Source organism: Muntiacus reevesi, chromosome 1, assembly GCF_963930625.1.
Source record: "Muntiacus reevesi chromosome 1, mMunRee1.1, whole genome shotgun sequence".
Taxonomy (NCBI): Eukaryota; Metazoa; Chordata; class Mammalia; order Artiodactyla; family Cervidae; genus Muntiacus; species Muntiacus reevesi.
The window spans coordinates 115,972,150-116,000,010 of NC_089249.1; the positions used below are offsets into that span (position 1 = coordinate 115,972,150).

At 35.3% G+C, this 27,861-nt stretch overlaps 1 protein-coding gene across 3 annotated transcripts in view; it reads right to left on the bottom strand.

Annotated features, from left to right (window-relative positions):
• PKN2 (protein kinase N2) overlaps window positions 1–27,861 on the bottom strand; it is a 138,955-nt gene that overhangs the window by 11,515 nt on the left and 99,579 nt on the right. For all 3 annotated transcript variants that reach the window (XM_065909589.1, XM_065909580.1, XM_065909598.1), the window contains exons 8-16: window positions 27,373–27,482; window positions 14,919–15,062; window positions 14,520–14,595; window positions 13,760–13,934; window positions 13,415–13,535; window positions 11,204–11,334; window positions 11,047–11,122; window positions 10,861–10,952; window positions 3,629–3,805 (exon numbers count right to left, since the gene is read on the bottom strand). In XM_065909589.1, the coding sequence (XP_065765661.1) occupies window positions 3,629–3,805; window positions 10,861–10,952; window positions 11,047–11,122; window positions 11,204–11,334; window positions 13,415–13,535; window positions 13,760–13,934; window positions 14,520–14,595; window positions 14,919–15,062; window positions 27,373–27,482 (1,102 nt within the window). The remainder of the gene's footprint in view (window positions 1–3,628; window positions 3,806–10,860; window positions 10,953–11,046; window positions 11,123–11,203; window positions 11,335–13,414; window positions 13,536–13,759; window positions 13,935–14,519; window positions 14,596–14,918; window positions 15,063–27,372; window positions 27,483–27,861) is intronic.

Consider the following 27,861-nt stretch of genomic DNA (forward strand, 5'->3'; position numbering starts at 1 on the left):
GACAATGCTATCATACACTTAATAGACTACAGTATAGTGTAAATGTAACTTAAATGCACTGGGAAACCAGAAAATTCACATGACTCACTTTATTATGATATTTGTTTTATTGCAGTGGTCTGGAACTGAACTTGCAATATCTCTGAGGTATGCCTGTACTGAAAATTCTTCTTTTAGCAATACTGAATCAAACCATATTAAAGAGAGCAGAATGATCAGATTTATGTTAAAATTTCTTGATAGTAGTGTGAAGGCTGGAGTGCAAGTAGGTAGATATCCAGAGGGATAAGGAACAGATAAGGTTAAAACGATAGTACAGATGAAAGATCATTAGAACCTCTAATGTAGTGACCACAAAGAGAATAAGAGATGGATTCAAGAGAAACTTTAAAATGAACACAACAGGACTTAGTGTCTCATTAGCTATTAATATAAAGGATGAGGGAGAAGGAAAAGCTGAAGGTGATTCTCAAGGTTTCCTTTTTATTATAATGAAGAGGTGAAAAAATACAGAAGTAGCCCAAGTTTTGTGGGGAAAGTGAGTTTGTGTTTAGATATTGACCTCAAATTGCCTTGGGACACATGAAGAGGTCTGGAAATTGGCTAAATAGGTTTTGATCTTAGGAAAACTTCAGCCAAGCTAGAATATTAACTCTTGAGGGATTGGACCATGTTTGTCTTTTTCAGAATTCAGCCTAAACACTGAGCAAAATGCTTGATACACAATAACTTTAATGAATGAGGAGGTAGGTCAATCATAAATGAATGAATTAAAAAATGCAGGGCTGTCTTCAGTGTAGAATAGCCTACAAGGAGACACTTAAGAGAATCTTAATTTTACAAGTAATAGAAGGATAATTCCTCTATAAAAAACACATAACACCCCTACCCCAAAGCACAGTTTTTCATTCATACATCTCCATCTCATCCTAACGCCACTACTATCCACAGAGATAACTGCTCTTCTTAGTTTGGTGATTGTTCTTCAAACATTTATGTGTACATATAGATAATACAATTATGTTTTGTGTTTACTTATTTTTACAAAGATGGAGCCATAATTTTGAGAATTTTAAAATTCAACTATTAATAAATATTATTATACATTAGATCTTAAATAATTATCAGAAGTGAAGTCCATTAAAACAATGTGATTCTAAACTTGCTTAGGTAGCTTTTTTTTCTTTTTGAAGCAAACTTATTTTGGTGGCAAAACAAAACTGTGACAATTATAAAAATACCTTGATTTCTCTTTTGCTTATTTGTAAATAGGTTGTCCTAATGATACTTAGTAAATAACTGAGTACAGGGAGTATCTTCAAATTAAACCTTTAAGATAAATATTTCACAGAAGCAGAAAATGAAGCTCTAATTTAAAATCACATAGCTAGAACACAGCAAGGCTAGGACTAATTTTAATTCCACTGTCTCAAGCAATCAGAATATGTTTGCCTAGTATATGTGAGCTACCCCTCCCCTTGAGGTGTTCCACTAGTACACAGAATAGACATAGTCATCATTGTGCCCCTTTAGTGAGTGGAAACAGACAATAAAAACGTAAAAAATAAATAAGACAATTTCAGATATAAATAAAGTGATATGGAGAACATAAAATATAAAACAGAATAGAATGGCCTGATTTAGACATTAGTGATACAGTGATATTTTAGATAAAGTACTCAGGAAAGGACCTTCAAAGAAATGACATTGCAGGTGAGATCTGAATGATTACAGGGAGGTACTGCAGATATAAAGTATTGCAATGTAGCATTTTATTCTTGTATTTCACTGGGGTTAATTGTTTCATTGGTACTATGTAATTTGTACTCTCAGAAAGAATAAAAAGTGTGTTAATGCAAAATAGGAATTTATATTTATCTCAAAAAAAAAAGCATAACAAAACAAAAACAAAATTTCCACAGCAGTTAGTACAGGGCTAGGCATAGTCTAGATGGCCTGTTTTTAATTTTTAAATACTCAGGGAACAAATTTTTAATAGCCACCTATTATTTTGTGGCTTTTGCCTCCTTTATTGAAAGCTTCACTATCCACCAGAACTAATGCCCTATTTCTTTATTTGAAATTTGAAAATATGACAGTACTACTATCTGTTCTACCTCTAATCGTTATGGTAAGAATAAAATAAAGGGAGGAAACTAAAAATATTACACAAATGTCAACTGTCAGAATACAGACAAGAGATAAAGACTTTATAATAAACCCAATAAAGGTTTACTGAGCTTCCCTGTGGTAAAGAATCTTGCCAATTCAGGAGATGCAGGTTCGATCCCTGGGTCAGGTAAATACCTTGGAGAAGGAAATGACAACCCACTCCAGTATTCTTGCCTCGGAAATCACATGAACAGAGGAGCTTGGCAGCTTACAGTCCATGAGGTCACAAAAGAGTCAGTCTCAACTTAGCGATTAAACAACAACAATGATTTACTAATCACTGGTTTATGATTTTTATGTTTTGGAGGCAGAATTTAGATGTTGCAGGTAAGGAAAAAAGAGAATCAAGAACAACTTCTTGTGTCTTGGCCTGAACAACTGGTACATGGTACTACCGTTTAATAAAAGAGAAGACTAGAAGAGCAACAGGCTAGGGAATGGTGAGTGAAGTGAGGGGAAATGGGAAACATCAGGAGTTCATTTTGAGATACTTGAAATACTTATCAGCTACATAAAGGGAAAAGTCAAGTTGGCTGCTGAATGTTACTAGAGTTGGAAGTTAGGGAACAAGGTAAGGGCGGGAAACATAAATCTGGTAAACACCTGCACATAGAGTATAGTGATTAACAGTAAATTTTCCTAGGTTCAAATCCCTAGCTCCACTTAAGAGCTATAAAACTGAGATAACAACAGAGGGAGAATACATACACATTATGTTTAGTCACAAGTGTTTGTTATTATTTATTCTTTTGCATCTGAATAAGCAAAACTTCCATATAATATCACACTCAAAAACTACAAAAAGGATTATGGTGATAAATTAATTAACACAGTACCTGACATCTAGTAAGTATTCAGTGAAATATAAATTTTAAACAGTATACTCAGTTATTTATTATCATAAATCTGGATTCTACGCCTTTCATTGGAGGTGGCATGCATATCAATTTCTTTTATATTTTTTCAGAGATATTTTAAGGATATGCATTAAGTATTTTAATACTTAAGGCACACTATTTTAAACTACCCTTTAAAATGCAAATATAAATATTTCATACAAATATATGATAAGAACTCTTCTACATTTTTTTTTCACTTAACAATGTACTTTGAGTATAGTTAATACTTAAAACCATGGTCCCAGATGGCATTCCTTAGGGATAAAATATACTAGAAAAAAAAAGTTTTACTAAAGCAAACCTAAATGGTATATCTAACTTATCAAGTGTGACTTAAGTATCAAGTGTGACTTATCAAGTGTATGAAATTTTCAACATGAACAACAGAGAAAAATAGATACATTTATATATGACAAAAAGGCAAGTAAAGAGTTCTAAGACTCCTTTCTCTATTTTCCATTTAAGGGAAAAAAATAAATCTAAAATTCAGAGAGTTTTCTTCCTTCCCAGAAAGCAATCAGTCATGAAGAAACTCAGAGAAATGTCTAAATACTCACACAGCTCTTGGTTCAGAAAAGACATCAGTGTGAATGTGCATCATTAGGTCCCCACCGGCAGCATATTCCATTACAAAGCAAACATGCTCTTTGGTTTGGAAACATGCAAAAAGGTTCACCAAAAAGGGATGCCTTACACTATTCACAGTTTCAAAAATTCTTTTTTCACACATCAGGCTGTAAGAGAAAACATGAAAATATCACTGGCATTTTTTTTTTTACAGTTCTAGTTGCAAATAACATTCTTTAAAAATTACTAAACTCTAAAATAAGTGAAGCTCTTAATCATTATGACTTTAAAACCGTAAAGTATGTCATTTTGCTCTAAATGCTTTGAAAATTTGGGCTATGTGATATATAAATAACTTTAATAGAAATATATTAATGAAAACTAAATATGATTACTGTGACATAAAATTCACTATTGACAGTATCAGAGTAACACACATAAGACTAGTGGTAATCATAAGAGAGTCTTAATTCGAAGTGAATTGTGAAAAATTTTCAGGAATTGGTCAGAGGATTTAGCAACCTAAAGCATAATTTTAAAATATAAACTTTGTGATCAAGGTGATTTCAAGGACAGTGTATATTTATAATTTACAAGCTATGGTATCCAAATATTCTATCCTATGAAGCTGAGAGGTAAAAATACACTGCATAACATTTTAATTTAGAAGGCTACCTGGAAAATAAAGGAGTTTCATGGAGAATTCTATAACATGCTTCAAGGAAGCTCTTGGAAAATGATACAATTTATCTATAAAATCTATATAGCTATCATAGGTTTTCCCTGTAAGAATTCTTATAAGCTGTTTAAAAGAACAGCGGTCAAACTTACTGACTCTGAAACATTAATTTTGCCTAAATGGCAAGAAATACCAACCTTCTGTCCCCTGAAAATATTTAGTAAATCAACCTGACTTAAAACTCAAGACAGACATATATACACTGCTACATTTAAAGCAGATAACCAACAAGGAACTCTATTCAATACTATGTAACAGCCTAAATGGGAAAAGAATTTGAAAAATAGACACACATATACATATAACTGAAAGGAAAAAAAAAAAACCTCAAAGCAGAAGAAAACCAGGTCAAATATTATTCAAATATAACTTTGAATTAACGTTTTAAGAACTGATCAAAATAAATATACAAATTTAATTTTACATTTATGTTTCTAACATAAAATAGGCATTTTCTGGTTTGTTTTTGAGACCAGAATAAAAAAATGCTATTAAAGTTTATTGAAAAGCATTAATAATGCTTTTATTTTTAAAATTAAAGAAATGTTTAGATTTTGTGTTTATGTGTGTATGTGGTTGTTGATTTCAAAATACCAAACCAAAATTCTAATGTTAGAAGGAGATAGACTCATTCTCCTTTCTTTGAGATCTCTTAAGAATTAATTTTAAAGAGGTTAATTTAAAGATTAAAGCATTTGTCTGCATATCCAGACTATATTGCTATGACTCAAGAAAATTAAAGAGAATTTTAAAATATTTAAAAGTATAACTGCTGTGTAGAAGGAACATGGAATTTTCACTGCTGTTAATATAGTTGAATTCTGAACGATGAACTGAAACACCTCTTCAGTTTTAAATACAGTAAATATAGCTACTATGAAATAGTGTTTACAGTACATCTAATATGGTGACATTCTAGATGAGCTCTTACCCTCTATTTCATACAATTTGTTTATAATTTTATATATACCCAGAAACCCCATCATAATTGCTTCTAGAGTTCGGCTTATGTCTACATACATTTGCAAGGTTTCTAAATGCTACTACAAATTAAGTCACTATTAGAAATAAATTCACAGATGATTAAAAAGAAAAGTTAATAGCTCTGACTTAATCACCATTTATATTTATTGGAAAATCATGTACAATTGGGCAAGATCTGCAAATTAGATTCTAAAACAAGTGATTTACTAGGTCTATCTAAATTGTGGCTAATGAGGATAAAATATACACATGAAATAACAAACTGACAAGATGTTTTGGGCTCAAGAAGACAACAAACATGGCCTCTTCACTGTGTATCATTCATGTGTGAATTACTAATCCGCTATGGGTGAATTACTGACTCTCAACTGGACGAGTAACTATAAGGTTAGACTATGTGTTGAACATAGGCTCATCAGTCCAAAGGACTGATAACAGTGCTCCTTAAAATGGTTTTAATCCCATTCACAGAATTCTTTGATGAGGACTGACAATATTGATGAGGATTGGATATACATCTTAGGTAACGGAGGAAAGCTCTTTTATAGACCCAAACAAGAATAATAATTTTAAACATGCTGAAGTTGAAGTGGCTCAGTCGTGTCCGACTCTTTGAGATCCCAAGGACTGTAGTCCACCAGGCTTCTCCATCCATGGGATTCTCCAGGCAAGAGTACTGGAGTGGGTTGCCATTTCCTTCTCCAGGGGATCGTCCCGACCCAGGTATCAAACCCAGATCTCCGGCATAGTAGGCAGACACTTTACCGTTTGAACCACTAGGGAAGTCCTACATCACACCAAAAGTTGCTCAATAAGAGTTTAACTTTTCCCAATTTAATCTAAATTGTATGTTCTCCTCAAAAGTCCATGAAAAACTTCAAACATTATTCATTTTGTCCAAAACATTTTTCCCTAAATTGTCATTTCTCCTCCCCATGCTCCCAAATACCTTCCATCTGCCAAAGACCAACACAAATCAGATCCTCTTTACAAGGCCTAAATCCACCAGGGCACTGTCACTTTCATGTTTCCCCTTTTATGAGCTGTGACTGTCTATGTTGTTTATCTTTAACTCAAACATATCTAATTTCTTTTCTTTGCATAACTAATGTATTTATGGTATATCTCCCTAAGTGACTAGTTCAATTCTAACATTTTTTGGCATACTTCCTTTAGTATATTATTAGATATGTTAGAAACTTAAAAACTGTATAAATAGTTATTTTGGTCAGTGGAAAATTACATCACTAATAAGGCTAATCTTAGGATTAAAGCACATGTATATGTATATATGATATATATAAAAAATCTGGCTAGCTATGTTTTTATTCTGCAACTGCAAAAATGTACTTCCAAGTCTATTCTGTTGCTTGGAAATTTGAACTGGTACAAAAACTAAGTTGAATGAGGAGGCATAACTGTAACATACATTTAACATTCTTACTTAGGAGTAGGGGAAGATGGCACTCAGAAAGCTCTACTAATGGTGGAAAACATGATCTTCGTACATGAATTGCATTACTCCAAAGTTAGTGCATGATTTGTGTAAAGGCAGTAAAAAATGTTCAAACTTCCAGTTATAAGATAAGTACTAGAGATATAATGTACAATATGATAAATAAAATTAACATTGCTATATGTTACATATGAAAGTTGTTAAGAGAATAATTCATAAGAGTTCTCATAACAAGGAAAAATATGTATTTTTCTATTTTTTGAATTTTTTATCTATATGATGCTCACTTAACTTACTGTGATAATCATTTCATGATGTACATAAATCAAATAATGATGCTGTACACCTTAAACTTATACAGTACTGCAGCTCAATTCTGTCTCAATAAAAGTAGCAGAAAACAAAAACAAACCAAATAACAAAAAATAAGCTGGTTTGGAATTTTCTATGATATAAGTAAAATAATAAGATTCATGCTAGAAAAATAAAATTTAGAAAATAAAACTGACATTAAGAACCATCAAGTTTTCCAGAAATATCTATTTTAAAAACTGCACTTATATGCAATAACACTGAATTCTATGGATCTATTGAAAGAATGAACTGAGAAGTGGATATAATGGATTTTCCTTAGTTATTTACTATTCAGACTTTCAAGTTACATTATTTTTAAAAGCATGCTGGTCTATTTTCTTATTTTCTAAATTAATTTTTTCTTGCCTTCCTCTAATTGTTCCTATAATTGACTATTGGGGAAAAAACATAGCTTTGAGTACACAGACCTTTGTTGGCAAAGTGATAGCTCTGCTTTTTAATATACTGTCTAGGTTTGTCACAGCTTTTTTTCCAAGGAGCAAGTGTCTTTTAATTTCACGGCTGCAGTCGTCATCTGCAGTGATAGGAGCCCAAGAAAATAAAGTCTCTCAGTGTTTCCATTGTTTCCCCATCTATTTGCCATGAAATGACAAATGCCATTTGGGACCAGATGCCATGATCTTCGTTTTTTGAATGTTGAGTTTTAAGCCAGTTTTTTCACTCTCCTCTTTCACATTTACCAAGAGGCTCTTTAGTTGCTCTTATCTGAGGTTATTGATATTTCTCCCAGCAATCTTGACTCCAGCTTGTGCTTCATCCAGCCCAGCATTTCACATGATGTATTCTACATATAAGTTAAATAAGCAGGGTGACAATATACAGCCTCAATGTACTCCTTTTCCAATGTGGAACCAGTCCGTTGTTCCATGTCCAGTTCTAACTGTTTGTTGCTTCTTGATCTGCATACAGGTTTCTCAAGAGGCAGGTAAGGTGGTCTGGTATTCCCATCTCTTGAAGAATTTTCCAGTTTGTTGTGATCCACACAGTCAAAGGCTTTAGCGTAGTCAATGAAGCAAAGCAGAAGTACATTTTTTTCTGGAATTCCCTTGCTTTTTTCTATAATCCAATGAAAAGTAAAGTGAAAGTTGCTCAGTCATGTCCGACTCTGCGACCCCATGGACTATGGAATCCTCCAGGCCAGAACCCTGGAGTGTGTAGCCTTTCCCTTCTCTAGGGGATCTTCCCAACCCAGAGATCAAACCCAGGTCTCCCACATTGCAGGCAGATTCTTTACCAGCTAAGCCACAAGGGAAGCCAAAGAATACTGGAGTGGGTAGCCTATCCCTTCTCCAGCGACTCTTCCTGACCCAGGAATCAAACCAGGGTCTCCTGCATTGTAGGTGGATTCTTTACCAACTGAGCTATGAGGGAAGCCCTAGCTTATTATGATCCAAAGGATGTTGGTAAATTGATCTCTGTTCCTTTGCCATTTGTAAATCCAGCTTGATGATCTGCGACTTCTCGGTTTTAATACTGTTGAAGCCTAGCTTGGAGAATTTTGAGCATTACTTTGTTAGCGTGTGACATGAGTGCAAATGTGTAGTAATATGAACATTCTTTGGCATTGTCCTTCTTTGCGACTGGAATGAAAACTGACCTATTCCAGTCCTGTGGCCACTGTTGAGTGAGTTTTCCAAATTTGATGGCATATTGAGTACAGCACTTTAACAGCATCATCTTTTAGGATTTGAAATAGCTTAACTGGAATTCCATCACCTCCACTGGTTTTGTTCATAGTGATGCTTCCTAAGGTACACTTGACTTCGCACTCCAGGATGTCTGGCTCTAGGTGAGTGAACCTACTATTGTGGTTATCTGGGTCATTATGATCTTTTTTGTATAGTTCTTCTGTGTATTCTTGCCACCTCTTAAAGTAGGGGTAATGTCCTCAGTTCAGTTCAGTCACTCAGTCATGTCTGACTCTTGGTGACCCCATGAACTGCAGCACACCAGGCCGCCCTGTCCATCACCAACTCCCGGAGTCCACCCAAACCCATGTCCATTGAATCTGGCTAAAGTTTCATCCTCTGATCCAGACATTCTTCTTTAATAGTAATATTAACATTATCCTATCTATATTTAATTGGAAAGTTTTTTTTCCTACAGAGATGTGGCTCAAAGCAGTAACAATGTAGCAGAAAGTTATATAAACCACCGACTAATTACCAATTTCATATTACTATTATTGTAGGTTATAAATGAATTTACCATATATGGATCTGGAATAAAGCAAATATTCTTCCAGAAAAGAAAAATATCTGACTGTACTATTATTGTAATTAAAAACAAACTGACAGTGTAATTAAAGGTTTGCTTTAACTACTGATGTAACTGTTAGTATATACTATGGTGTTCAGAATATTTTCTAAATATTATGCAAAATCCTGAGTAGTTTTAGATCAAGGAAGAGTTTATTTTTATATAATTGAGGAGTATGAGAAACAGATAAAAAATAAATAGGCAAATCCAAAAGGAAAAGATTTACATAAAGGAAATGCTCATCTTTTAAGACTGATTCTAAGAACGTTCCATACAATGGAAATATATTAAAAATAGCAATTAGATATATTATGGCAATAATCCAATTCAGTAAGGCAAGTATTACCAAAAAATGTATTTTAAAAATATGTGGGTTAACTGAGGCTCAAAGATGTTCAGTGAATTGCCCTGGGATCAAACCATTAATTAAGAAGGAACAATCAGGACTAGAGAATCTTTTCACTCATAATCCCAGGCTGTTTTATGTGGGCTGTCTTCTAGTAAAAACAACTGATGCTTCCTGGTTCTTCTAAATACCAAATAAATGTTTCTTTCTGTAATAAAATGCCATTTTATTATACAATGATTTCCATGTTGACCCACTTCATTAATTTGAGGTAGATTTTTTAAAGTATATTCTCTAACCTAATTACAATATTATCCCCAAAGTCCTTACATTTTAATAATCGTATATGAAGAAATGAATCCATACCAATTTACACACAGAAAGGAAAGATGATGTGGTCAAAAGCTACCATTTTAAGAGAAACAGAGCAAAAAATAGATATAGGTGTATTTTAAAAAGCAGAATGAATTAATCACTTAACTGAAGATTACTTGTAAGTGACATCTTATTACTTCTGTAGTATGAAATGCGAAATAGCCTCACCCAACCACAGATGTGTAATAGTTCCTAATTCATACAAACACTTCAACATTTCCAAGTATAAAAACTTATTAGAATTAGTTTAAACATTTCATCAACTTTTTTTGGTATTCACCAAGCAGTAAAATGTTATAAGAATGGGAAGAGGGAATTAGCTAGAAAGAAAAACAGTATTTAATCAATACCCACCTCATGCATTAATTTATTTAGTTTCTTTACTTATTACAGTTGACCCCTGAACAACATGGGGGTTAATCGTGCATAATTTACAGTCAGCCCTCTGTATCTGCAGTTCTTCCACATCTATGAATTCACCAACCACAGACTATGTAATATTATAGCATTTACTAAATGAAAAATATCCATATTTAAGTGAACCCATGTAGTTGAAGACCATGTTATTCAACGATCAACTGTGTTATGAAAAGAGAAAACTTTATCATTTCAATATATACTGCATACATCGATTTTCTTAAGTTATAACTTTAGAAAAGTGTAACAATTTCATTTTTAAAAAACTAACCTGTCTACTTCATCTCGTGCCACAATGTCTCCTTTCTTTAAGGCTTTTATAGCAAACATTTCATTTGTGTGTTTATATTCAGCCAAAAGCACCTGAAATTAGATTAAAATAATTATTCCTCATTTGAATGATTACTTTGTAGACATTCTAAGAATGCCTACAAAGAAAGAAAATTTAAAAGATTACCTTTCCAAAATGTCCTCTACCCAAGACAGCACAACACCTGAAGTCTTGTAGATTGAATTGAAACATTTGCTGAGATCTGAAAACAGTAATGCCAATTAAAAATAAGGCAAAAGTATGGGACCGAACATGTAAGTAAAGCTGTAGATATATTCTTTACCTTCTGTCCTCAAGTTCATGAATACCACTATACTCTAGGCCTGACTGAGGGATATCAGGCTCATATTCAGATTGAGATTTTGGAAGTATTCTATTTCTGTCATTCTCAGTATCAAAAACAGTTTCTGAATCCTGTAAAATATTAAATACTCATCAAATCATAGAAAATTCAGAAAACAACTTATTAGGTAAGAATAAAGAAAAAATGTTAAGTCAAAATAAATATGAATGAGAAAATCAAATTCAGATATTATTATCAGACATTCATTTTTATGGTCATTAATTATATATTACTCTTATCTTAAAAATGTAAAAAATGAATAATAAAAACACTAATTTGAAAAGATACAGGAGCTCCAATGTTCACGGCAGCACTATTTACAATAGCTAGTTTCATGGAAGCAACCAAAGTGTCCACCAACAAACCACTGGTTTAAGGAGATGCGGTATACACAGATGGCCAATAGGCATGTGAAAGGGTATCCTCTTACACTGTTCATAGGAATGTAAACTGGTGCAGCCACTAGAGCAAATAGTATAGAGGGTCCTAAAAAACTAAAAATACAGTTGCCCTATAATCCACAATCCTATTCCTGGGCATATACTGAGACAAATTTCTAATTCAAAGAGATACATGCACACCTATGTTCTTGCAGCACTATTTACAATAGCCAAGGCATGGAAATAACCTAAATGTCCATTGATAGATGAATGGATAAAGAACATCTTGGGGGTGTGTGTGTATATGTATAAACATATATATATGTATATATATAAACATATACAGACACACAATGGAATTACTCAGCCATTAAAAAAGAATGAAATAACGCCATCTGCACTAACATAGATGGATCGAGAGATTATCATGCTTGAAGTAAATCAGAAAGAGGTGGACAAATACCATGTGATATCATTTTTATGTGGAATCTAAAATATAACACAAATGAACATATCTACAAAACAAAGCACTCAGAAATATAGAGAACAGATTTGTGGTTGTCAAGGGTGACGGGGTTTGGGGAGGAAAGGATTGGGAATGTGGGATTAGCAGACTCAAACTACTATATACAGGATGGATAAACAGCAAGGTCCTACTTATATAGCATAAGAAATTATATTCAACATCCTGTGATAAACTGTAATGGAAAAAATATTTGTATGTATAACTGAGTCACTCTGCTCTACAGAAGAAATTAAGCACAATATTGTAAATCAACTATACTTCAATAAAATTGTTTTAAAATATGGTATATAGATATACAATGGAAAATTAATCTCTGCCCACAAAAAGAATGAAATAATGGCCTCTACAGCAATATGGATGGACCTAGAGAATATTACCATTAGTGAAGTAAGTCAGACAGAGGAAGAAATGGTATATATCCATATGTGGAATCTAAAAAATAATATAAATGAATGTATTTACAAAACAGAAACAGACTCATAGATTTAGAAAACAAAATTGTGGTTACCAGGGGGAGAAGGAATAGGAGAGGGACAAACGAAGGGTATAGGATTATTAGATACAAACTTCTATAAATCAAATAGATAATAGGATATATTGTATGGCACAGGAAATTATAACCATTATCTTGTAAAAAGCTATAATGAAATAGAATCTGAAAAAAAAATACTGAATCACTATGCTGTATACCAGAAACAGTGTTGTAAATCAATCATACTTCAATTAAAAAATGAATACATTACTTTCATTTTATATGCATTTTCAGGTTATCATGTTAACCTAGTTAGAAGATGCCCAGTGTCAGGAAATACTTCATCTATTATCAGCCATACTCCCAGGCTCCTAGAATAAGCAACCTATTCCATCTTTAGTGGCCCATGAGCATCCAGAGGTTTTTATGTTTCACTCACAAGAAACAACCTTAAAAGTGCACCTCATTCACTATGATGCTATAGTGTTAATTGCTCAGTTGGGTCTGACTTTTCGCAACCCCATGTAGTCCGCCAGGCTCCTCTTTCCATGAGGATTCTCCAGGCAAGAATACTGCAGTGGGTTGCTATGTCCTCCTCCAGGGGATCTTCCTGAACCAGGGATCCAATCCCAGTCTCCCACATTGCAGGCAGACTCTTTTCCATCTGAGCCACAAGGGAAGCCCAATGATGCTACAGCTGGTAAATTACCATGATGCTATAAGTGGTAATTTATTTGGTGAAAAGGAATTATACAAGGTTTAAAATGCCTTACCTGTCCTGGTGTATCCAAATCTCTTACAGATTCATCTATTTCTCCAAGGGAAGAATCACGTGGTGGGGCTGGAGGAGGCTCAGGTTCAAGATCAAAGTCCAACTTGGTTACTGTGGAATCACTTATAAAAGATAAAGCAATTCACCAAAAGCAGTAATCAAAAGTATATATTTTAAATAGCTTTAAAATTAAAGCAAATAATTTTATTGTTTTTAAAGGTAAGTAGAGCACTAACTTCAAAATACTTTTGGAAAATGCGAGACTTCTAATAGATTCACTGTAATCAATATGTATGAGTGTCACAATAATTATTTTATAAAAGTTTAAAAATGTTAAAACACATACCTAGCTGGAGGTGCTAATTCAGGGATGCGTACATCAACCACTGGCACTGTAGCAGGAACAGGGGCTTGAGGGCTGAAGGTGCCAGAATGATTTACTGTAGGAATAGCTCTTCTCACAAGTCTTCCCCAAGTGGCGATATTAATATTCATTTGAGGAGCTCTGAGAAAGGTTTTGCCTGTGGATATTGTAAATAAAGAAAACCGAACAAGTAATTTTTGAATATATTACCAAAAGCCATAACTGAAAAATTCATATTCATTGGTTTATAATTTATGAAGAACAAACAGTATCTGTCATTTAAAAAAACAGTTCTTAACTATTTGTTATTAAAAGCTAGTGCAAAAAAGCAAAATCAGTTTAAAAAATAAATAGGAATTGCTCATTTAAGTGTAGTAACGATAAGCAGTTAAGGTTGAAAAAAAAAGGAATTCTTATCTTTTAGAGATACTAACTGTAATATTTATGGATGAATCAATATGATGTCTGGGTTCACTTCAAATAAGCTGAGGAAGTTGTGAGTGATGGTACATGGATGAAACAAAATTGGACATGAGTTGACTGTTGTTGAAGCTGAGTGATGTTATACTGCACTAGTCTCTACGCATATGTATATGTTTAAAATTTTCCCTAATAAAATTAAGTAAATAATTGAACAAATGAGCAAAAAGCAAAGATGGGTATCACTTTTTAAATAGTATGTACATTTTAAAATATTTAAGATATCACCAAAACACTTTGTACGTGATTTCTTAGTAATTACCTTGTTGTTTGGAAAAAATTTTCTTTTGTCTTTGGAGTTTTGGTCTTCTTTCAATAACTGGATTAAAAAAGGTAACCTGCAGTGAAGAAAACTTAAGTTGACATGAATACAGCATTAGATTCATGGTTCATGAAATTCAGTAAACGTCTAAGTTTTAAAAACTTAAGAGAATCTGAGATATAATTTAGTTCCATCCCCTCATTTTCTAGATGAGATAACAGACCTAGAAAAGAAAAATGATTTGTCATAGGGTAATATACTATTTAGTGGCAGAGTTGAGCCAAGAATTCAAGTTATCTGTCATTCAGCCTAAATACTCTTCCCACTTCTACATCCTGTTGCTTACATATATAATTTCAATTGCAGTTATGCATATTTAAAATAAAATACATTTATTACCTCTGCAAATAAAGTACCCTGTGGTTCCAAATAGAGACACATGCCATGCCGTTGGTTGTCTAAAAAATCTTCTAACCTCAGAAATTTTACAGCACACAGAGATCGCCAATCACGCCAATAAACTGAAATTTCCAGTTCACGTGACTAGAATAATTAAATAAAAAATAAAGAAAACAGGGAAGACATCATTGGACACACATGTGAATAAAATATTACAAAAATACAAAATACAAATACAATAAACAAAGATAACATACACAATGGTCACACTATTTTAAAGAGTGCTTTTATAATGTTTCTCTATTACGTATTACTTTAACAAACATATATTTTACTAAAAGGAAGAAATTCATATTCTGATACTCCTCAGTTAAGGCACTCCTCTTAGATAAAGAGTACATAACTGGGAACCAAAAATACATATGAATGACCACAGAAACTCTTCCCCATCTCACAGCTTCAATATCTTTTGGATTTTCCTCTTCCAACTGGCATCACTTGTTGTGCTACTGTATGACCTCAGTGTTCACCTCAAAGAACCCATTTCAAACCTTTTTCTTTCTTTCTTATTTATTTATTTGGCTATGTGGCCTGTAGGATCTTCCCCGGCCAGGCACTGAACCTGTGGCCCCTGCATTGGGAGTGTGGAGTCTTAACCACTGACTATCAGGGGAGTCCAAGCCTTACTTATCTCAATGCTAAATCAGAAAAGCGTCTCCAAACAGCATTTATTCTCCACTTTCAGTGTGCCACACACTACGCCAAATATGTTAGGTCATTTAATCTTCTCAAGAATAATACCGAGTGACCAGTGATTACAGGGGTCTGCATAGGTCAGCAGCAAATAGAAAACTAAGTTTCTTACAGAATGATGTTCATTTATTACAATATCAGACAAAGCACAACAAAAAAGCTGCACAAAACCAGGGACAAGTATATTATACCATATCTACATGAGGGAAAACTCTACAGTCATTAAAAATAATGCTTATGTGGAAAAAGATATTTAAGGTTTTAACAATCAATTATTAAATATACTTGTAGAACACAGTTTATAATTTGGAGGTGAAGCCATAAAAAGACCTCTACATCCAAGTCATAATCTACATACATTTAAATATAAAGCATGACTTCTCCATTCTGTTTTTCAGAATTTTGTGGATCATCCATAGAAAGAGACAAATGTTTTTTCCTTCAGGCTCAACAAAGTAATACATTATTTCTTTCATATAAAAACTTTCAATTTGTGAACTTATGCGTCTTGTTATCCTAGTATGCATAATAAAAATTATTTGACTTTGAATAATAAAACTAGGTGATGGAAATGAACACAGAAAATACTGACAAAAAACAACACATGAAAAAGATTAGTCAAGACACAATGTGCTAGAAGGTCTCACAGACAATCAGGAAAAATGACGAGGAAAAGACACCTTGGCAGTGAACACATAAGTTGAGGACCTCCTACCTCACTGCTTCTTTCTGATATTACTAATGGAGAGAATATTTGTCATGAAAGGGGAAGTATAATTATTTCAAGATCAACAATGGCATTTAGAAGTGCTGAGTATTAATGTTATAATATTCTATTCAAGTTAGAATCTTAAGTATTTTGAAAACAGTTATCTTTGGAACTATAAATTGCATAACTGAACCAGAGGTTGATAAATTTAGACTACATTATTTTAGACTAGAAATAGAGAAATCTACTTTCTGTACTGTCCAACAATATCAGGGAGGAAAACTTGTTTTGAATCAAGCAAATAAAAGTAGTACTGATGCTGGGGATGGAATTAGTAATACTTAAAAGTTGCTATACTTTTCACACTGTGACTAACACTTTCACTTTCGTAATAACATAAACCCTAAGTTACTGATTTAATCTAATTATTTGGAAGAATGAGGACAGGAGTGTGGATAGTTTAATAGTATGTATTGGTAATTTCTGATAATGCAAAACAATAAATAGGAATTCCTTGAGAAGTTCTCTACTAATCTTGTCCTCATTCCTAGATCTCAGCCTCTCACTCCCACCAGTATCTACAATCTTTCCACAGCCTCAGCTCTTTGCATCCCTCTCTCTGACACCATCACCTCCGAACATTCTAGTAGCTCAGTCTTTCTAGCCCCTCAACATCCACTCACTGTTACTTCTAATCCACTAATCCTACTACATTTCTACTGGCTCCCATTCCATCAATGATCTCTTCCTTTTCCATTGATCAGTGAACATTCTCTAGTAGTCTGCTCTTAACAGAACTGGTTCCTGTTAAAAATTTTTCCAAGCTTCAATTCATTCTGTTTCTACTCTTGATAAAGATAGTTCCCCATTACATGAGCAAAGTTAATCAAAAGGAAATGTGAATGGGAAAAGGTTATATATAAGGATTCTTGCTTTTTATTTCAATCTCTCATGGGAGGATTAAACTTTTTACTAGAGGAAGGCTGAGGGAATTCAGAAAAAAAGTGAAATTAGATAGCTATTGTGTTTCTAATAAACATTAGTAAAGACCAAATTTTGTGAGAAAATATAAAGAGGGTAACCTGATGAGAACAGAAAGAACTCAGAACTGATAGTACACTTCAGAATCCAAGTTTATACTTTGGGCTAGTTATTTAACCTCTAGGGCACAAAATATCCTTATTAATCTGTAAAATGAGGAGGCTGGATTACATCAGTAATTTTCAAAACTTTTTTTTAAACTGCCAAATTTCAAATAACATCTTACCCTGAATCTCAAAACAAAATCAAAACAAAACACACATAGAAAAATAGTTTGTGTTGCATCTAAATGATTCTGCAAGAGCGCTGAGCTCCCAGGAACATAATTTTAACTTTTCTAGATCATTCTAAATCTAGATAATTTCTAGAGTATCTCAAATCTCTCAAAAGACCTATCTGGGAGTTCCCTGTGGCCTAGAAGTTTGAATTCTGGGCTTTCACTGCCATGGCCTGAATTCAGTTCCTTGTTGGGAAACTGAGATTTCACAAGTTACATGGCATGACCAAAAATACAACATAAATTAAAAAACAAATGAAAAGACCTATGAATTTTTGTATTTTGGAAAAGAAAGAAACAGTATAGACAATTTAGTTCTAGGATGTCATAGCAAAGAAGCTCAACATGAGGCAAAATGCTAAGAATGAACATGTCAGTTTAAAATAATATCTTCTATAAATGTTTCTATAAACATTTTCTATAAATAAATATTCTAAAAGTATAAGGGATAAAATAAAAACTAAAAAAGTACATGAAAGGTAATATATACTATATAAACAGAAGGATTTATTAAGATTAGCAATGTGGCCTTCCCCAAAGAGGAGCTTATAATGTTAGGGATAGGTAACATGCACATTAGGAACCCAGAAGGTCGAACTGGCCTAAGGGATGAATAGCTTTACTTAGCTATGCAGTGTCTTCAAAGTTTCAAGGGAGAATTACTCCAAAGTGGGAAGAAAGTTGTGAGGCTGTCATGGCTAACGCCATGGCAGGCAGCCTAGATTAGGAGTAGGCCTGGTTTCCCGGGGTAACATAATTATCAGGCCTCCTGGAGCCAGCCAATCAACATATGCCTAGCCAGAAAAAAGGGAACCTATCAGGGGAAAGCTGAAAGCCCCACGCTGGGCCAACAAAAATTACCTTGCAACTGTGTAACCAATCCGCTTGTGCCAACTACCCAATGTGTAACCAACCCGCTTGCGCCAACTACCTGCTGCTTTTTTTGACCTAATAAATACCCGAGAAAACTGGGGCTCGGGGCCTTTCGTCCTCACACACCTGGTGAGGGCGGGAGGCCCTGGCTCGAGTCAGTAATAAATTCCCCTATTGCGAGTTGCATTGTTTCGAGGAGTCTTCTTTCCCGACCGGGGAGTCGGACTACGGGCGGGACAAAGTCTCGTGTCATGAAGAAGAAACACAATTTCAGATGAAGATTACAGTGCAAGTAAAACATTATCAAACAACAGTTATCAAACTTTGTAGTTTTCTAAATGTGTAGCTTGGGTAATAATAAATAATTCACTCTTTACCAGGTTTTCATCATCTTCTGCTATTTCTTCATTTTTGCCACTGTTAACTTCCTATTTCATACAAATTACCAAGGGAGAAAGAGCATTCTGAAGGACACTCATGGTCTACTATCAGCTCTGAAATTTATCAACATATAATCACTCTGAAAGGAGATCAAACCAGTCAATCCTAAAGAAAAATCATCCTAAAGGAAAACGGTCCTGAATATTCATTGGAAGAACTAATGCTGAAGCTGAAACTTCAATACTTTGGCCACCTGATGGGAAGAACTGACTCACTGGAAAAGACCCTGATGCTGGGAAAGACTGAAGGCAGGAGGAGAAGGGAACAACAGAGGATGGGATGGTTGGATGGCATCACCGACTCAATGGACATGAATTTGCACAAGCTCCAGGAGTTGGTGATGGATAGGGAGGCCTGGCGTGCTACAGTCCATGGGGTCGAAAAAAGTTGGACATGACTGAGAAACTGAACTGAACTGAATCACTCTGGTTCTCAATTTGCTTATCTATAAAACGATGGCAAGAAATTTTACTACTTTTAAGATCTATTTTAAATATAAAACTCTATTACAATAACTTGGCTACAAGAGAAATCTAAGCAGTCACTTTCCCTTTAACAATGTATCTCCCTACGTTTCATTTTGATCATATCATTCATTAAAATCCTATAATTAGTTTGAATAGGCCCTGAAATGAAAGAAAATGACAGTCAACCAATTGATTTCCCATTACTTAACATGCTCTTCTGTTATACTCAAATTCATAGCCATACATCAACGCCTAAGGCTAAAGAGCTAATGTCACTTAACAGTTAATGTGCCAGGCAACATAAGACATTTTGTACACACTACCTCAGTATTTCTTCCTAACAGTCCTATAAAGATTATATTTTATTCCCATTTTAGAGATGGTGACACAAATGTCCATTAGTAAGTTATATACTTTGTCTACCATCAAATAGCTAATAAGTAAACAGACAATGAACTGTTTGTCTGGCTTCAAAGCCAATGTTATAGCAAACCTATTATATTAAGAATGAAGGGAAACTGGAACATTTTATAATTCTAAATATTTATATACATTTACAGTTCAGAAGGAAGATTCAAGTACAATAAGACATGAAAATAATATTTACATACACTAACAACCTCAACTGTATTTTCCTCTCTAGTGGCTTGGCTGAATTATGTTGGTCTAACTAAACAGCTAATTTCGAGCATGTAACAATGCTAGCTCTAGAAAATATCAGAGTTGGAAAAAGAGAAAATATCAGAACTTTTAAAAACTTGGAAGTGGGATCTTTTTCTGATCAAAGTTCCCTTAAGTCTCTCCTATAACTTACTAATTCAACTTTATTGTGAGAGCCTTGCAAAACTAAAAATAGATCTACCATATGATCTTGCAATATCATTCCTGGGCATATATCATGAAAAAAACATGGTACAAAAGAATACATGCATCCCAGTGTTTATTGCAATTCTGTTTACAACTGTCAAGATATGGAAACAACCTAAATATCCATCAATAGAATAATGGACAAGGAAGAGGTGATACATATATACAATGGAATATTACTCAGCCACTTAAAAGAATGAAATGATGCCATTTGCATAACATGGATGCACCTAGAGATTATCATACTGCGTGAAGTAAGTCAGGCAGAGAAAGAGAAATATTAAATGATATTACTTATATGCAGTATCAAAAAAAATACAAATGAACGTATGTACAAAACAGAAACAGACTCACAGACATAGAGAATGAACTTATGGTTACCCAGGTGGATGGGTGGTTGGGGAAAGATAGTTAGGGAGTTTGGGATTGACATCTAAACAGTGCTATATTTAAAATGGGTAACCAACAAGGATCTACTGTATAGCACAGGAAACTCTGCTAAATATGTAATAACAATCAAATTGGGAAAAGGATTTGAAAAAGAATAGATACATGTATATACATGTATAACTTAATCACTTTGTTGTACACTTGAAACAGTCCTGGGTGTTCAGTGGTAGCACTGATGTTGAAGCAGAAACTCCAATATTTTGGCCACCTGATGTGAAGAGCTGACTCATTTGAAAAGACCCTGATGCTGGGAAAGATTGAGGGCAGGAGGAGAAGGGGAAGACAGAGGATGAAATGGTTGGATGGCATCATGGACATGGGTTTGGGTGAACTGTAGGAGTTGGTGATGAACAGGGAGGCCTGGTGTGCTGTCGTTCATGGGGTCGCAAAGAGTCGGACATGACTGAGTGACTGAACTGAACTGAAACTAATAAAACATTGTTAATCAACTACATTCTGATATAAAATGAAAAGTTAAAAACTTCACTGAGAAAGAACTTACTGTAGCAGCTCAGTTTATTTTTTAACAGTACTATTCTTTGTACTGAAATGAAATCTACCATCACTGATTTTGCTTTATCTTCCATACTCACAAAGCATACAGTCAAGGATGTTCAAGGATGAAAAGAACATGTACTACAACCTACCACTTGCCCCTTTTAAAGCACTTGGCAAACACTGCTACTTGATCAGAATAAACAACAACTCATCCAATAAACCTTAACAGTGAGCTTGAGGAAGTTACTACCAATGCATTTAGTCAATACACTCAAATGGAAATCTCACTGCTATCCCTACTTTATTTTTTGTTTTATTTGTTCCTCCTTATAACTTAAAAATAATAATAATAACAATAATTTTATTTATTTTCGGCTGTGCTGGGTTTTCATTGTTGCATAGGCTTTTCTCTGTTTAGGTTGGTGCAAAAGTAACTGCGGTTTCACATTGTTGAACTTTGCCATTTGATTATTTAAATTATATGCAGAGTACATCATGAGAAATGCTAGGCTGGAAGAAGCACAAGCTGGAAACAAGACTGCCAGGAGAAATATCAATAGCCTCAGATATGCAGATGACACCACCCTTATGGCAGAAAGTGAAAAGGAACTAAAAAGTCTCTTGATGAAAATGAAAGAGGAGAGTGAAAAAGTTGGCTTAAAGCTCAACATTCAGAAAACCAAGATCATGGCATCTGGTCCCATCACTTCATGGGAAATAGATGGGGAAACAGTGGAAACAGTGTCAGACTTTATTTTTGGGGGCTCCAAAATCACGGCAGATGGTGATTGCAGCCATGAAATTAAAAGACCCTTACTCCTTGGAAGGAAAGTTATGACCAACCTAGACAGCATATTAAAAAGCAGAGACATTACTTTGCCAACAAAGGTCCATCTAGTCAAGGCTATGGTTTATCCAGTGGTCATGTATGGATGTGAGAGTTGGACTATTTAGAAAGCTGAGCCCCAAAGAATTAATGTTTTTGAACTGTGGTGTTGGAGAAGACTCTTGAGAGTCCCTTGGACTGCAAGGAGATGCAACCAGTTCATCCTAAAGGGGACCAGTCCTGGGTGTTCTTTGGAAGGACTGATGCTGAGGCTGAAACTCCAATACTTTGGCCACCTCATGCGAAGAATTGACTCATTGGAAAAGACCCTGATGCTGGAAGGGATTGGGTGCAGGAGAAGGGGACGACAGAGGCTGAGATGGCTGAATGGCATGTGATGGACAGGAAGGCCTGGCATGTTGCGATTCATGGGGTTGCGAAGAGTCAGACATGACTGAGCAACTGAGCCAAACTGGAATACATTCTTAAATAAATGTGGTGACTCCTGCTCCTTTAATTACATGATGTATAAATTTAATTTCATGATGTATAAATTTCATGCAGCCATGAAATTAAAAGACGCTTGCTCCTTGGAAGAAAAGCAATGACAAACCTAGACAAAGATTAAAAAAACAGAGACATTACTTTGCTACAAAGGTCCATATAGGCAGAGCTATGGTTTTTCCAGTAGTCATATACAGATGTTAAGAGTTGGACCATAAAGAAAGCTGAGCATCAAAGAACTGATGCCTTCAACCTGTGGTGTGGGGGAAAACTCTTGATAATCCCTCGGACAGCAAGGACACCAAACCAGTCAGCCCTAAAGGAAATCAACCCTGAATATTCATTGGAAGGACTGATGCTGAAGCTAAAGCTCCAATACTTTGGCCACCTAATGTGAAGAGCCAACTCACTGGAAAAGACCTGGATGCTGAAAAGATTGAAGGCAGGAGGAGAAGGGGATGACAGATGATGAGATGGTTGGATAGCATCACTGACTCAATGGACATGAGTTTGAGCAAACCATAGGAGATGGTGAAGGACAGGAAGCCTGGTGTGCTGTAGTCCTTGGGGTCACAAAGAGTTAGACATGACTGAGTGACTGAACAACAGTGCTATACATGACTTTAATGTACATTTCTTACTTTATGTTTTTCGCTGATGATTTAATAATTGAGGTTTATTTTATATTTATTCTAAACTATAGAAATGATGATAGACAAAAAGCAAATCCAAGTGATATTTTTTATTTGAGTGGCTTCTTTATTCAATTTCATAAAGCAGCAAAGATAACTCGGAACATTAACAATGCGTTTGGCCCAGGAATTGCTAATAAACAGACAGTGCAGTGGTGGTTCAAGAAGTTTTGCAAAGAGGAAAGCATAGTGGCTGGTAATTGGACGTTGACAACGACCAACTGAGATCAATCATCAAAGCCAATCCCCTCACAACTGTGTGAGAAGTTGGCGAAGAACTCAACGTCAAGCATCCTATAGTCATTTGGCATTTGAAGCAAATCAGAAAGGTGAAAAAGCTCGATAAGTGGGTGCCTCATGAGCTGACTGCAAATCAAAAAAATCACTTTAAGCATGTCTTCTCTCACTGTACGTAAGAACAACAAACCATTTCTCAATTAGACTGTGACATTCGACAAAAAGTGGATTGTATGACAGCCAGCAATGACCAGTTCAGCTGATGGACTGAGAAGAAGCTCCAAAACACTTTCAAAAGCTGAACTTGCACCAGAAAAAGGTCATGGTTTCTGGTGGTCTGCTTCCAGTTTGAGCCACTACAGCTTTTGGAATCCCAGAGAAACCATTCTATCTGAGAAGGATGCTCAACAAATCGATGAGATGTACCAAACTGCAATGCCTGCAGCCAGCACTGGTCAACAAAAAGGGCCCAGTTCTCCACAGCAACACCTGACCGTGTAATCGCATAACCAACACCAAAAGCTGAACAAATTGGGCTACGAAGTTTTGCCTCATCCACTACACTCATCTGACCTCTCACCAACCAACTACCATTTCTTCAAGCATCTCAACAACTTTATGCAGGGAAAACACACAACCAGCGGGAGGCAGAAAATGCTTTCAAAAAGCTTACTGAATCCTGAAGCACGGATTTTTATGATACAAGAATAAACAATCTTATTTCTCATTGGCAAAAATGTGTTGATTGCAATGATTCCTACTTTGATAACTAAAAATGGGTTTGAGCCTAATCATAATGATTTAAAATTCATGGTCTGAAACTGCAATTACTTTTGTACCAACCTAACAATTGCAGCAAGTGGGGGCTACTCTCCAGTTGCAATGCATTCGATTCTCATTGTTGTGGCTTCTTCTTGTTGCAGGCATGAGCTCTAGGGCACACGGGCTTTCAGTAGTTGTAACACATGGGCTCAATAGTTGTGGCTCCCAAAGCACAGGCTGAACAGTTGTGGTGCAGGGGCTTAGTTGCTCTGAGGCATGTGGGATCCTCCTGGATCAGGGATTAAACCTATGTCTCCAGCATTGGCAGGTGGATACTTTACTTCTGAGTCACAAGGGAAGCCCCTTCTTTTCACTTTAAAGACAGTTACCAAATCTTAGTTAAATCTATAATTGATTTTAAATCCCATTTTCTTTCAAGTGTTTCATTTGTAACAGGAATTTCATCATCTCACCATCCTAGCAACTCTTCACTAGATACTGGATAAGCTTTCATAAGGTTATGATCTGATTCTACCCAGTTTTCTACTTCTTGGCAAATCTTCCTTCTTTTCCTATGCTAGGGATACTGTGTAAGATTTGATTGCTAGAGCTTTTTTTTTTCTTCCTTTATAAACTTTTCCCCATTATGGGCTAGTTACTTTTTTATTAGCTTCTATATTTATATCGGGAAAGGAGTACATCAAAGTTGTATATTGTCACCCTGCCAGCTTCCTTGGTCCATGGGCAAGAATACTAGAGTGGTTTGCCATTTCCTTCTCCAGAAGATCTTCCTTACCCAGGGATCGAACCCAAGTCTCCTGTACTGCAGGCAGATTTTTTACCAAGTGAGCTACCAGGGAAGCTCCAAAAAATATTGGAGTGGGTTGCCATGCCCTCCTCCAGGGGATCTTCCCAATCCTGGGACTGAACCCAGGTCTCCCTCACCGCAGGTTGATTCTTTACAGTCTGAGCCACCAGGGAAGCCCCTGTTTATTTAACTTACATTCAAGGAACATCATGTGAAATCCTGGGCTGGATGAATCACAAGCTGGAATTAAGATTGCTGGGAGACACACCAACAATCTCAGATATGCAGATGACACCACCTTAATGGCAAAAAGCTAAGAGGAACTAAAGAGTCTCTTAATAAAGGTGAGAAAGGAGAGTGAAAATGCTGGCTTAAAACTCAACATTTAAAAAACGAAGATCATGGCCTCTGATCCCATTACTATGACAAACAGATGGGGAAACAATGGAAACAGTGACAGACTTTATTTTCTTGGGCTCCAAAATCACTGCAGATGGTGACTGTAAGCCATGAAATTAAAAGACACTTGCTCCTTGGAAGAAAAGCTATGACAAACATAGACAGCGTATTAAAAAGAAGAGACACCACTTTGCCAACAAAGCTCTGTATAGTCAAAGACACGGTTTTTCCAGTAGTCATGCGCAGATGTGAGAGTTGAACCATAAAGAAGGCTGAGTGCCAAAAAACTGATGCATTTAACTGTGGTGCTAGAGAAGACTCTTGAGAGTTCCTTGGATTGCAAGGAGATCAAACCACTCAATCCTAAAGGAAATTAGTCCTGAATATTCATTGGAATGACTGATGCTGAACTCCAATACTTTGGGCCACCTGATGTAAAGAGCCGACTCTGGAAAAGAGCTCTTCCAGAGCATCAGCAAAGACCCGATGTTGGGAAAGACTGAGAGCAAGAGGGGAAGAGAGTGACAGAGGATGAGATGGTTGGATGACATCACTGACTCAATGGATATGAGTTTGAACAAACTCCGGGAGACAGTGAAGGACAGAGAAATCCAGCATGCTGCAGCCCATGGGACTGCAGAGTTGGACACTACTTAGTGACTGAACAACATCAACAATATTTGTATTATTTATATCTGATCATCTAAATCAGATGTCAATTTCCCTATCAAAAGCTCTTTAGTGGTGGTAGTTTAGTCACTAAGTCATATCCCACCCTTGCAACCCCATGGACTGTAGCCTGCCAGGCTCCTCTGTCCATGGGCTTTCTCAGGCAAAAATACTGGAGTGGGTTACCATTTCCCTATCCAGGGGAATCTCCCTGACCCAGAAATCAAACCTGTGTCTCCTGTACTGCAGGCAGATTCTCTGACTGCTGAGCCACCAGGAAAGCCCTTCAGTGAGGTGGATAGTATTAAAGATAAGGAAACTGATATACACAAAAAGTTAAGCATTTTGTCCAAATACATTTAAGGGGCTGACATAGTATTTGAACCAAGAAAAGCAATGGTGAGGGCCTGGTTAAGATGCTGCTTCTGAGATAGAAAAGAAAGAAACTGGAAAAAATATTTTAAAAGTAGAGGTCAGAGCAGAAAGTGCCACCTCATATCATCATAAAGCACTATAAATCTGCTTTCACTAATATATGTAATTTTTAAAGACATATGTACCATTAACCTGAATACTAAATGATAAAAACATCTTTCTTATCATTTAGATAAAATTATGATTAAATTTTAATATTTTCTTCCCACACACCAATGGATAAATCAGAATGTAAGTAAAATTATCACCATGGATTTAACTCTACTCTGGACCAAGTTTACTTCTGCTGGGTTCTGCAGCTATAGATTACATTCCAGCCACTCACAGTATCCATGAAATCCACTGAGATACATGGAGAAATGTCTGTCTGAGCATAACAGTTCACTTCAAATTCAGCTTTGATAATATAACCCACAAATGGTGAGTCAGAAAAATCTCCTTAGTGGTTAGAGAGCACATTATTAAAATTCAAAAAATAGTTCAATATTAGATCTCACCTGGTTGTCGATCTTTCAGGTTAGTACAAAGTATATATTTTCAGATCACTGCACAAATGAAAGCTCCTGCAGCAATCTGATAAGGTAGATTTATATATACCTCATCAGATGAGAAATGTCAAAAATACCTAGGTTCTTCTTGGATTCTGTTAAGAATAAAATTTATCAAACTCTTCTAAAACATAAAATATACATGAAAAATGAATTATAAATATAATGAAAATTCAGGTAAAAAGTTTCTCATCTTACCCTGTCTAGTTCCAGTGTAAACTTCTGGTCCCACGACTGATTGGAAATGGGTTTCCAGCTAGTCTGACCAACCACAGTATTGTCCAGCTTCAAAACTGCACAGACATCATCTGTAATTACAATTTAAAATTTGATTAAGTATTTAAAAACCTTTGAAAATAGAAATAACACTGTTTAATGTCAACAAAAGTTTTATGATACTTTGAAAATAAATTTTTCTTACTCACTACTGAAGTTTTTAAATCTTAAACAGCTAGCTGTGTATAAACACACACACACACTCCTACTAGACCCTTCCAAGATATCTTTTGTGTTTTACAAAAATACAAATAGTAATTGGTATTCCGTCTACATCAGAAAATGACTGAAAGGACAGACAGGGGGCCAGTAGCTGTTCACCACATGTATGTGTGGGTGTGTTTTTATATATCATTATCAGTCACCTGGTTTTTCTCCCTCTGCATTTGCTATTAAGGTTGTTACCTCAAA